At 37.6% G+C, this 12,800-nt stretch overlaps 1 protein-coding gene across 8 annotated transcripts in view; it reads left to right on the top strand.

Annotated features, from left to right (window-relative positions):
- The window catches only part of NDRG3 (NDRG family member 3), a 48,203-nt gene extending 37,567 nt beyond the window's left edge, over positions 1-10,636 (top strand). For 4 of the 8 annotated variants that reach the window (XM_014053399.2, XM_014053397.2, XM_014053398.2 and 1 more), the window contains 8 exons: positions 394-497; positions 1,384-1,449; positions 3,161-3,212; positions 4,130-4,177; positions 5,570-5,605; positions 6,395-6,446; positions 7,066-7,104; positions 7,828-10,636. In XM_014053399.2, coding sequence (XP_013908874.1) covers positions 394-497; positions 1,384-1,449; positions 3,161-3,212; positions 4,130-4,177; positions 5,570-5,605; positions 6,395-6,446; positions 7,066-7,104; positions 7,828-8,006 — 576 coding nt within the window. In that variant the 3' untranslated portion in view covers positions 8,007-10,636. The remainder of the gene's footprint in view (positions 1-393; positions 498-1,383; positions 1,450-3,160; positions 3,213-4,129; positions 4,178-5,569; positions 5,606-6,394; positions 6,447-7,065; positions 7,105-7,827) is intronic. The other 4 variants (XM_014053401.2, XM_014053400.2, XM_087720290.1 and 1 more) reach the window with 3 other exon arrangements.
- The last annotated feature ends 2,164 nt before the right edge of the window (positions 10,637-12,800 follow it).

Raw genomic sequence — 12,800 nt, 5'->3', positions numbered from 1 at the left:
GGCAGAAGCATATTTTTTCCTGTTGTTTTCTTCCCCAAAAGCTAGGTGTGTCTTATACTTCGGAGAGCCTTATACTCCGAAAAATACGGTATATAATCAACCTCACATGTATTAATGAACTGTTCCTTTACTAGCACAGGAATTATTTATAGGAATGCTTATGCTTTCATAATTTTAAGTTTTATTCCTGAGATAAGTATGACAGAAGACTATAGTAGAGAGTAAGTATAAACTATATCTCAAAACTTCTGCTGGTATGCAAGCTGATTTTTACCTGCTTGTAGTCTGCAGTGTATGTTACCTTCTTAGTTTCTACAAGATAGCTGAAGTGTCCTTGCTTTTTTCATCATACAATTAACCAGACAAATAATTATAATATTTGCAATTCTTCAGGAAGAACTGCAGGCTAATTTGGAGATAATTCAGACATATAGACTTCACATCGGACAAGATATCAATCAGGAAAACCTTCAGCTCTTTGTTACCTCCTATAACAGGTAATGCGTCTATTTTGGATGCACACTGAAAACTCTTTTATTTTCTCCACTCCAGTTTTTAAAGTGTAAATAATGCTTTAAGCAGCAGTTAAAGCACATTCACAAATCAGTATGTTTAGCCTTAATGTCAGCTGTAAAGGGCATGCAAGATAGTTTAGGGGGAAAATCTTATTCTATTTTTGTCTTATATCTCCAGTTTTATTTCCATTATAATCAGTAATGTTATAGATTTTTCTCCACAACAAACCTCTTCTAATTATCTCTTCATATTTTTCTACTTTTTTTTATCTAACACATGGGTGTTGCTTTAGAAACAGAATGTTTAGAAAGGGCCCCTTCATCAAGCTAGACACGAGTTGCAAATCAGATGTAATGTGAGAGATCCATAATCTTTTCTCTCAATAGCTTCTCTTCATTTCAAGAGCTGTCCGTGTATTTGAAATATCTGATATTTTAACATATGTGGTCCAGTGGTTTTTAAGAACCAGCTTAAAAAAATTAGAAACTATTGGAACATCTGATTTGTCTATCCCATGTTATATGTTATTTAACAAGGGTAATAAGCTTATATCAGCCCATATCACAAAAAATCTTCTAACATTCAGAACCATAGAATGGGACTAGATCCATTTAACTACCAGCACTGAAAAAACTAATACTGAGATTAGATGGTTTTAGTACCATATTTTCATTACCAAGGTTCAATACTTCAATGGTTTTATATTTTTGCCTACATAAGTAGTCATAATCTAATGACACAAGATTTCTGTTTTAGCCAGTACTTCCCAGACTGCCAATTGTTTGATTGCTTATTTATGTATGTATGATAAAACTTCTATATCGCTTTAACCACAATAGACTAAGTAGGTCTGTCTTTGCCTTCAAGTCGTAGAGATCTGGATATTGAAAGACCAATCTTGGGTACGAATGAAGAACCAGCAAAAACACTCAAGTAAGATATTTTTGACTGTTTTTCAACCATATTGTTTGAAACTGGGTGGATGACAACCCCGCTCCCCCGCCGCTTATATTTCCTTTGGTTAGAAAAGTTACCTCCCTTCCCTCAGTTTTTCTAGTGCTTTTGATAGATGTAGTAGCAAGGCAAATAATCTTGTATTCAACTTTTCTTTACTATTTGTATTATATCATACTACATGCTTTTTAATATATTTTATATATTGCATATAAAATTACATATATTACATACACATATGTGTGCATTGCAGGCACATACAGGATATTTAAAAACTGTTTGTGAGGGTTGAGCTTTTAGTTTTCATAAGCCGCCTGCTGAATGGTGTATTGCAGAGTTGATCTTTGCCCTAAAGAAATGTCTGTATGAATCCATCATGCTGGGTGTGTTTCCTTAGCATGGCAGAGACTCTTGTAATAGAGAGGTGGGGAACTGACTAGAAAGCAACAGAAACATTGAGCTCTCCAAGAACCCACTGAAGTGTATTATTCTTAGTCCCTTGAACATTCAGAGAAACAAAGCAGACTCTTGGGGGACTCATCGGTCCAAATTTAGAACTCAAAAAAACACAATATCTAACTAGGAAAGTAAATAGATCGTGTGCAGCAGCAGTTTGAAACTTGTTCTGCTTTCACACCAGTATGAGTAAGTTTTCCAGCTTTGGCTGTGAGCCTATAAACAACTCCTAACTTAAGCAGGGCTCCTTCCTTTACTCTGGGTAAGGCTTTCCAACATGAGGAACCTGCTCTTTTCTCTGCCAGGGGAATGAGTTGAATCCCAGCCAGGCAGTATAGAAGTGTGGGGGGTGGGTTGTTGTTTGCCTGATGAGGTCATCCAGCAGGTGTTTTCTCTGAAGACTTCTCTTTGTTGTCTTCTGGCATCTTCCTCAGCATTTTTTCCCAACCCCCACACCTGCCTTTTATTCAGAGCAGCCTTTATGTTTAGCAGGCACCAAGTTGTCAGACATTCAGACTGTGGTGCAATGGTGTGAGTATATGGAGGCTTGTGTTGTCCCTTCACTACACCCAATGCTGCTACCCTTCAAGCTATCTGTATAAACAACATCTTGACAGCTAGAATTGATGCTCTGATACATGGCAAAGTTTTGAGGACTTTATGGCCAATATATATATTGGTTTATGTATTGTAAACAAATGCTGAGCAAGACTGGGAAGACTTATTTCATAAGGCTCTGTCTCCATTGAAATGAATGAAGTATGAACATGTTTTGATGCCCTGTATCAGGCCTGTAAATTGGCGGACTGGATACACGCAAGCCACGCCCCCCCCAGCTCTGCAAAGGCAAAAAACATCACAATACATCTCAATCCAGCCCATGACGCGATAGAGTTTGACACCCGTGCCCTATATGTTCTGGTTTAATATTGTACTATTAAAACATGATCCAGATGTGAGCATGATCAAAAGATTAAAAAGCAGGATTTTGACAACAGAAGATGGTGTTAATGCTAATCAGATATATCTATGGGAAACATCATAGAGTGACAAATGATGAAAGCATTGCAGCACATCTCCCACATTTTGTACATAATCATTTTGCACACACACATGGAATTTGCATTGGGATAGCACACAGTTAATTCCGGCATTTTGACAAAGCTTTAGAACCTGCAGAAAACTCAGCCGATGATTGTATAGATTATAATGCTAAACTGTGTCTTCTTTACAGGTGCCCTGCCTTATTAGTAGTTGGAGACAGCTCTCCTGCAGTTGAGGCTGTGGTAAGTAACCTAATGATTAGTTAGTCATTTCCTTGGCTCTATGATGCTATAATTTCATCCAGACTTTTTCAAATTTTCCTTTCCCAGAGGATGTAACATTTTCTAAATTTTCTAAAAAAAATTATTTGAAGCGTGCAAATAATGTATCTGCATTTTAATAGTATACTATAATGGTTTAATATAGGTAGTTTTCTGTATTTTAAGATACAGGTTCCTAAGTGGGAGAATCTCAACAGTTATATATTAATCTAAGTATCTAAAGAAGTGTGAATCTTCCTTTCAAAATGGTAATAATAGAATATTTGCACATTGAGAACCATATAGCACTTTGTGATTTCAATGGAGACAATCTAAATGCTTTCCTGTACTACTCTGAGTTGATTTAATCTCCATGTTGTATATATAGACAAAGCAACTGCCAAAAGCATCTCTAAAGGAGTTGGCCATATGAATTGGATTCTCACCTCCTAATGGTTTCAGGATTCTTACTCTCATCCACATTAGATTCTTCATGTTGCAGAGTACATGAGATTTTGCTTTTTTTTTTCTCTTGATAACAATCTTGATAACAATTGTGTAAAAATTATTTTGTGAAATAGAGACATGCACAATGAATTTTTGGACTGCGTGGGTATTGAACATAAATCTGAGTCCCACTTGCGATTTGCCACTCTAGCTGCTGACGTAGGGGTGATTGGATCAGGCTTGTCCTAGCAGTCAGATGCTGAAATAAAACCTTATTACAGGAAAGACAGTAATATTAAAATTAGTGACTGTAACTATAATATTTTAGTTTCAGTTTGCTTCTAACATATATAAATTGTTGCAGTTGAGGCATTAGCTTCTTAGGGAGGGCTTTGAATTATAGTTAGTTTGTCAGCTATAACTATGTACATGCATTATTTTGTGTTTCATAGGTTGAATGCAATTCACGCCTAGATCCAATAAATACAACACTCCTGAAGGTAACAAAAATTAAATAGTTCTCTGAAGACAAGTGATCCCCTTTGTGGGCTTTATATGAAGCCTTCAGAGGGGATTGTGGGAAGAATGGTTTCTTACAACTATTCATTCAGCAACTCTTTAAAATTACACTAGAAGTTATGGCACTGAACAAAATGACTTATCACCCATGCCCAACGTTATAGCCACTGCAGTGACCCCATGGTCATGTGATAAAAATTAGAGTACTTGGCAGTCTGCTCATAGTTACAGCCACAGGAGTGCTGCAATTCTCCCACTCATCTATTTCCCCCCACATCTGTGCCATTTTGGTCCCCTACCACCCTGCCCTGTAGTGCCCCAGGTTACTCCTGCCACCTCCTTGTCCCCGCTGCTGATAAAGCATGTCTGGCCTGGCTGTTGAGCCATATGAGCTGGCTTTGCATGATGAAAGGGGGGGGGGGGAGGTACAAAGCAGCCTCTCCCAGTGTTAGAACATGCCAAAACTACCACTTCTTGCAATACTCCTGGACTGTTCACAATGGTTTTGCATTGTGAAAAAAGACCAAAGGGCCAGAAGCAAGAAAATGGCAGCAAAGGTGAGCCTGGGTGGCAGAGCGCCAGGCAGTAGGGGTCTCAATGTGCAGTTTAGTAAGGGCAATTGGGACTGGACTGGGGTTGCCTGCAGCTTCCAGGAGCATGGTGGATCTGGAGCCACCTTGCAGCTGGGCAGCTGAAATGGCAGAGTTAATGGAAGAGATAGGTGGGTGGGGGGCATTGGAAAACTTACTCGAGTTTGGGGCTGGGTGGGACTAAGCCCAGAGTGGCTTGGATTGGGATGGGTTCTCAGCTAACAACTGAGATAAAATTCACATATCAATGGCAATAGGGATTGCCAGGCTGGTTGCTGGTAGTTGCTAAGCGGTGTAGTCACATGTTGTCTCATTTTACGATATCGCTTAGGAACCAAAATTTCAATCCCAATTGTTGTAAGGCAAGAACTTCCTCTAGAGATATCTAGGGATTTTTATATGTTTATAGCCCTCCACTATTTATTTTATAAATTTTCAGCCAACATGGTTGACAAATCTCCACCTTAAAAGAATAAGTCTTGATATGCTATTTATTCTAGTCTAGTAGGTGTGTATAAGGGTGGGTGTGAGTGCATTTATTACATGTTTCATATATCTATTTTGTCTTTTCCTTTTTTTGCCAATGTTATGTTTCATTGTCTCCCATTTTCAGTACACCAGGGATTTGTATTTACATGGAAAAACTACCATTTTAAAATGTTATGTGCTTGGAAATAGAAGTTTTTGCCTCTCTGTGCTCCATCATAGTACTGTGATGGAGTCACTTAATAGATTTATAGCTCAACTTTTTTTAAAATGTAACCATTCATTTTTCTCTTCCAGATGGCAGATTGTGGGGGATTGCCCCAAGTTGTTCAGGTAAGCTCTTTGTCAGCATTTCAAATATCATCCAAAATTAAATCAAAGTCCAAGGCAAAGTATTCCTCAAAGTTTCAATTTATTGAGAGAGACATGTTGACACATCTGTGAAAACCCGAATCTGAAATCTTCCCGGGTTTTCCCACCCAGGTGAAAGTTCATGATCTTGGCCCCACGCCCACAAGTCCATCACATGGTCCAATCTTCCACTGCCATGCTGGCAGTTCCGCCCATCCAGCTCTGGTCAGGCTTAGAGGTGTAGAAAACAAAAGATGACCTTGGTTTCTAGAAAGGAATTTTATTTTGACAACAAAACATTCTACTCCTTACTATTCCTGCTCCCAATTCCCCACTAATGAAAAGCATAGTAGAAAAGAATATTAGTGTGGCAGGCCAAAGATCCTAAAAGGAACTGCCTGCAGGCCTGACACTCTTATTCTAAGAATTGTCATACTTAATGTATCTAAAAGATATTCAACTAATTATTTATTGCCATTTTTAATTGCAGTTTTTTAAAAAAAATACCAAAAGAATTTGTAATATCTAACAAATTAATTAATTATGAAATAGCAAACTGAACAACAAAAGAAAAAAATAGAAAATTAGACTGAAAATCAACATACATACATACATACATACACACACACAAACATACATACATACATACATACATACATACATATATCACACAAATATATATCATATTCATTTAATTATGTATTAACAATGCTTTAAATTGTGTATAGCAATACTTGCTTATACTTTTTGATTATTATTTTTCTTTTCCAGCCTGGGAAGCTAACTGAAGCTTTCAAATACTTTGTTCAAGGAATGGGTTACAGTAAGTGATAATATATTGTTTTTACATTAATTTCAATTTAGAGCCTACTAAGTGACTGAGATTATTTATTTCTCAATCATAGATCCTATTCTGTACTTTGGTGATAGTAAATTCATACACATTATTGTACTATAAGATAGTTTTATCTACCAAAGTAGAATATTTGTAAAAAAGGATTAATCATCAGTCCTTGAATGACAGTTCTACCTTTTAGTGATTTGTTCCCTATTGAATAGATTTGGATCTTTCTAGTTTCCTAAAGGCTGTTTTGGAGAGACAAATATTTAACCTGTGCTTAAAAGATTATCATAGTTTTTCTTACTAATAACTTTATTGGCAGAGGTGATGCGTAGGGTATTCTTAAAATGTTTATCTGTAAAGTAATATGCATGAGCTTGTTTCCAATGTAGAAAGTAATATCAGGTTCAGTAAAAGTCAAACAATTGAAACCATATTGTAAATTGTCCAAAATATTTTTTATTCTTTTACTAAGCAACTCTTAAAGCTATAGAATTCAAAATATGGAAACGCTTACGGTCAGGCAAGGGTTACATTGTCTCAAGTTTGTTATAACTTCCCTAACTTTGTTTCCCATTCCCTCTCTTATCTCTGCTTCCAGTCCCTTACATGCAGCTCAGTCACCTGAACACTGAGCCAGGTATCTACAAGTATATGTCTGGTTTGGCTGAGTTCCATTTTTCTTATGCATTATGCCGCTTACAGCATGGCCTGGTGATCTTTCGCACTCTAGGCCATCTCATTGTACACTATTTGTGCTAGAATCCTTTTTAGTGGTTTAATTTGCCTTGGTTTGACTATTGCATGGTTTGCAGCTAGCTGGTGGTGCAGGAATCCGAGATACGAATTCCAACTTTCTGAAAAAGCTTCATGGGCTACCCTTATGTATAGAGGGGAGAGGGCATTGACTGCCTTGCACAGAATGCTTCTGCTGGTAGGCTGTGTTCCCTGAGCATAGGCTTGAACAATCCTTTCACTTCTGAGAGTGGAATGAGATGTAGGAGAAACACTGTTCCTAACTTTTCTTCAGCAAAATACAGAGGTAGTTGGCAGGCATGTCTAAGGAAGCAGTTTTACAAGTAGAAGTAAAGGTGAAAATTAAGCTCTTTGGGAGGGAGGAGTGAATAGGAAAGTTTATTTGCAGGCAAGATTTGAAGGTGAGAAAGGGTTGAAGCTGTTTTCTATATACAAATGTTCCTGTATTTGACCACAGCAAGTACAAACTAAAGAAATGTGAATAGAGTGATGCCTGATTTGCTTTTCAGCAGTTCTCCTTTTCTTTGTGCCTCCTCCATTATAAGACCCCTGAGGCAGTTAAAAAACATGTATTATTTCTGGCACTCACTTGCCTGTCTCCTTACAGTGCCGTCTGCAAGCATGACCAGGTTGATCCGTTCCCGGACCCAGTCCTCTTCAAGTGTAGGTTCAGGAGAAAGCGCTCAAGCAAGGTTTCAAGCCAACAACCTAAGGGAGGTGAGCATGGGAATACCTGAAACTACTGAAGTCCAAGGCAGTCCTCAGACTATGGAAGTATCCTGTTAAGCAAGCATCCAGACCATTCCTTGTCTCTCTTTTCTGCACCCATCCAACAAGTGGCATTAACAGGTTTCCCCCCCCCCTCATTATGCCTGCTAACCTTTCACCTGTCTCTTTGGTATTATATTGAGTTATGTTTGTACAGAAACTTTTAGCTGCCTACAGATGTACCAAACAATAGCTGCTTGGAGGTACAGAAGTTATTTTTGAGCTCTGATATTTTTTGGCAGGCTCTAGATCAAAAGATGGGTCTCTCCTTTTGCCTTTCTCCCCCTCCCCCCAAGGAAACTGCCCATTTTGGTTTCATTCCTTCCACATCTCCATCACACCTTCCTTTTTTTCTGCTTGAAATACTTGGTGCTCTTTAAAAGATGTTCCCCGGTGTGGAGGTGGTGGTAGTTTTGATTTCTTAAAAAGGGCAGTTTGGTTCAGCCAGTTAATTCTATGTGCAGAACCTTGCTCTGTAACAATGCAAGGGAAATAAATATTTTCATGGTGGCGCAAGGGCTTGCTAATTAATGCTGTATAAATCCAAATTTAGCTTGTTCTCAGTTAAATATGAAGAAATACTGTGTGTGTCATAAGTGTGGTAAATGCGCTTCCACAGTGGGCTTGCCACTGAAATTGTATACATCTGTATGCATCCATTAACTACTAACTTCAATTGGTGCTAGGCAAGATGAAGATGTCTTCATTTCCCCTGGCCTCCTGTGCTATCTGATCCTCTGAGAACAGTGTGTCTCTCCTGTCTTCTCGAAATTCAGATGATCATTTTTGTGTTTTTTTCACATGGAATTGGTTTCTAGTGTGCTTCTGCTGAAAGACGTTAAGGCTTTTGACTGTGGTCCTAACAGTGTCTTTGGAGTTCTGATTAGAGAGGACACCTTTGATTCATAACTCCCAAGAGCGGATCTATTTCTGTAGGACACCTTTGATTCAGAACTCCCAAGAGCGGATCTATTTCTGTTCAAATTCTTGAGATCGTAACATAATGTATGAGTTGTACAAGAATTCTATCTTTCATAACTGAGCAGGAGAAAGGAAGCTCTTTCCTGTTGGTTTATTCAGGAGCATCTCTCACTAGGACAATTAGGTTGCAAGGAGAATGAGGCAGCTCTCAAATTTAGCCAGCTTAATTTCCGACAAAGAGGGTGTACTAGTCAACTGTGTGTAAAGGATTTTTACACACTATAAAAATAGGTAAAGTTACATTATAGCAGATTTAGAAATAGAACCAGATGATATTTAGTATAATTCCCAACACATACATAATTAGGTCCTGAAGCTGAAAACAAAACAAAAAAATTCCAAAGTTGAAAAAAGATGTTAAGCAAAATATCTTAATTTTCTCAAGTGATCAGTAACTTTGACAATAAATTATGCGCCTTTAATTTCTAAAGGGAATTAAATGTACTAGTTCAGAGATATATTTATAGTTATTGAAATAAGATAAACTATATTGAACAACTGAATTCTAAATTCTGGTTTATGAATAGTTGAGTGAGTAAGAAGGAAATGCTATTCACATTGATCCTAAAGTAAACCTCATTGAGTTTGATGGGTTTCATTCCCATCTAAGTGTATGTGGGCACTGAAGACTAATCTTGAATGAATATATATAAAATGGGAACGTATTCATTCCATATTTGAAAGACTAGCTCAACATTTATTAATTATAATGCTAATTCTATATCTATGAAAGATCATTTGGTTCTTTATGTAAATTTTCCTCCACTATTTTCATTAAATAAATATTTTACTATGGACTATTAGAGATTTTTTTTCTGTTAACTTAGAAGGAAAATAATATGTATTTTCCTACAAATACACACACACACACACAAATATATGTATAATTTATATTCTGATGGAAATAGATTAAAATTAAGTGCACTAAGAATCAGACAGTTTTGGAAATAACTTAAAATCTGCTTCACTGGGATTTCAGAATATAATTCTAAAAAGACTATAGAATAGAATTAACTCAGGATTTCTGAACCCATAGCTAGTTTTGTAGCCTTTCTCTCAAGCAGATGCATTACTAAAAATACAAAAGGGAAATAAACTGAAATATTTGTTGTTCTTGAGTTACATAAAACTATTGTTTCATTTAAATACTAGTTAAAGGAATGCTTTGATGTACTTTATATTGTAAAAGTGTGCTCTGCTTATGACCTGTATATTACATATGTGTTTATATAGGGTATCTCTGTGTGTGTGTGTATACGCACGCATGCGCACATATGCACAGTCATTCCATGCAATGCTATTAAAATTAATTATTTGTTCCTGGTAGATATGGGAAAATTTTACCATGAGAATTAGGAAGTTCCTAAATCATATTTTTTTCTTGAATTCTCAATAATTTTGTGTTTTCTAATTTTAGCTGGAAGAGAGAAAATCTATGATCTGTTAGACAGTGAGATTGCTGCTATTGGGAAGAGAAATGTAGCTGCATTTTTCATGAAACTATGGCAGATTATTTACTTTTTACTGCTGTGTATTGTTTATAAGGCCAAGATCTTCAAAGAAATGTCATATTCAATTCTGTTTCAGGTACAAGAAGGGATTGGAAGATTTTTTTGGGGGGGGGATTCAAACCAGTTAAATAAAGTATAATCAATTTTAATTGTTAAGGTGATTGTCTCTGTGTCCTTTTTTCCTCCCTTTTGACTTGTCTTTTAAAGAGTACATTAATAGATCATTGAATAATATTGATATACAATCAGTTGAATTCCAAAATGAACAAATAAGTTAGCCTGAGCTTAAAGATAGCACAAAAATTGAGCGGCTTTCTTCCTTTTTCTGATGACCAGTTGCCAATCAAATAGAAATGTTGGATAGGAATCAAGAAAGAGGGAAAGCAAAATGGCTGCCTGGAAGTTCAGCCACGACAGGTCTTGTGAAAAAGAGCCAAAGCTTGGAAGTCAAATAAAGAAGGAATTTAAAAATAAAAGATATGTGGAGAGGCAAAAGGAAAGGAGGCAGCAAATGAAAAAACTGAGAAGAGAGAGGCATTTATTTATACAATACAATAGCGGATTTGGAAGGGACCTTGGAGGTCTTCTAGTCCAACCCCCTGCCTAGGCAGGAAGCCCTATACCATTTCAGACAGATGGCTATCCAACATCTTCTTAAAGGAAAGATTTCTTCCCTTCAGAAAAAGCTGAGAAGACTGAAGAAGACCAGCCAAGAACAAACAAAATTGGAAATGTACATTTTTCATTCCTAGGAAATAGATTTTTTTTTAGATTTAGATTTTATTTAGCATTTATAGGCCGCCCTTTTCCCTGAGGGGACTCAGGGCGGCTTACAATAGTAAGGGAAGGGGAGTGAAAGACAAAATACAAAAGAAAATGTGAAATAACTAAAAAGTACTAAAACACAACATTCACTCAGTATTCGGGAGGGGCAAGAAAATTTATCCCCAGGCCTGACGGGCTAGCCAGATCTTGAGGGCTGTACGGAAGGCCTGGACTGTGGTCAGGGTACGAATCTCCACGGGGAGATTGTTCCATAGCGTCGGAGCAGCAACTGAGAAGGCTCTCCTCCGGGTGGTCGCCAGTCGGCACTGACTGGCGGATGGAATACGGAGGAGGCCCGCTCTATGCGATCTGATGGGACGCAGGGAGGTTATTGGCAGAAGGCGGTCTCTCAGATAGTCAGATCCACTACCATGGAGCGCTTTATGGGTGGTAAGTAAGACCTTGAATTGCACCCGGAGATCTACAGGCAGCCAGCGCAGCTCGCGGAGGATAGGTGTTATGTGGGCGAACCGAGGTGCGCCCACAATCACTCGCGCGGCCGCGTTCTGTACTAGCTGAAGTCTCCGGGTGCTTTTCAAGGGCAGCCCCATGTAGAGCACATTGCAGTATTCCAGCTTAGAGAAATAATAGAAATAAACATTCTTTTATTTAAAGCGCATTTTAAATAAAATGTAACACTTTAATAACACTTTCAACAGAAATAATATATGCAATAACAGGATTTAAGTAATCGGAGACAATCTTCCGGCATATATTTTTTTACCATCTGTGACTCAACTTCTAATTTTGTGTTTATATCCAGTATGCACATATTTTCCTGATTCCCCCCCCCCCCACCTACTCTTGCATTACCTTTCATTATGCCACATGCAAATTAAAAGCCAAGATTGTTCCAAACATGACTTGTGAGTTCTCTCTACCTATGATTAATTATGCTGTCAGACAGCTCCACTTGGCCTTAGTGGAATTTTTGTTTAGTTTGCAAGGGGACGGGGGTTTAAAACTCTGGTGTTGGCAGTCTGAGCCACTGTAATTGTTCATGGTTCAAAGTGCTTCATTTGGAATCCCATATGCTCTAAAAATGTGTTTGCAGTCTGTGTGTTCAAAGAGTTTGGTTTGGTATGATTTGGTTAAAATTATGAAGCCGTGTTTTTTTTTTTGAAACAGCATTGCAGAGAAAACAACCTATCTGAAAATAATTAGGCAAGAGACTATTGCAAGCTTAACTGGCTTTAGATGTTAGCAAAATGTACAAGATACAAGAAAATCGACTGAGCAAAAAATATGTTAATGTCACTGATCTCTGGCTCCACCTTTCTTTCCAACCATTGTTGCTCTGGTTTTGTCAGAAGCTTGGGGATGTGGTTTGTGTTTGTACACACAGAAATGTACAGGGTTATAGTTTAGCTAGAAATGATGATAATTAATGCTACTTTTAGGCTACTGAGACAGGTACGACTTCATAAATGACCAGCAGTGACTAAATAACTCTAAAGCCTGCAGTGACATTTTAACATTACTCTGCCAGTTGGAA

Source organism: Thamnophis sirtalis, unplaced genomic scaffold (genome assembly GCF_051295495.1).
Source record: "Thamnophis sirtalis isolate CommonGarterSnake01/CBP01778 unplaced genomic scaffold, rThaSir2_p1.2 scaffold_7, whole genome shotgun sequence".
In the NCBI taxonomy this organism is placed as follows: Eukaryota; Metazoa; Chordata; class Lepidosauria; order Squamata; family Natricidae; genus Thamnophis; species Thamnophis sirtalis.
Note: the sequence above shows the minus strand (reverse complement) of the source record. Positions and strands in the feature narration are given on the sequence as shown.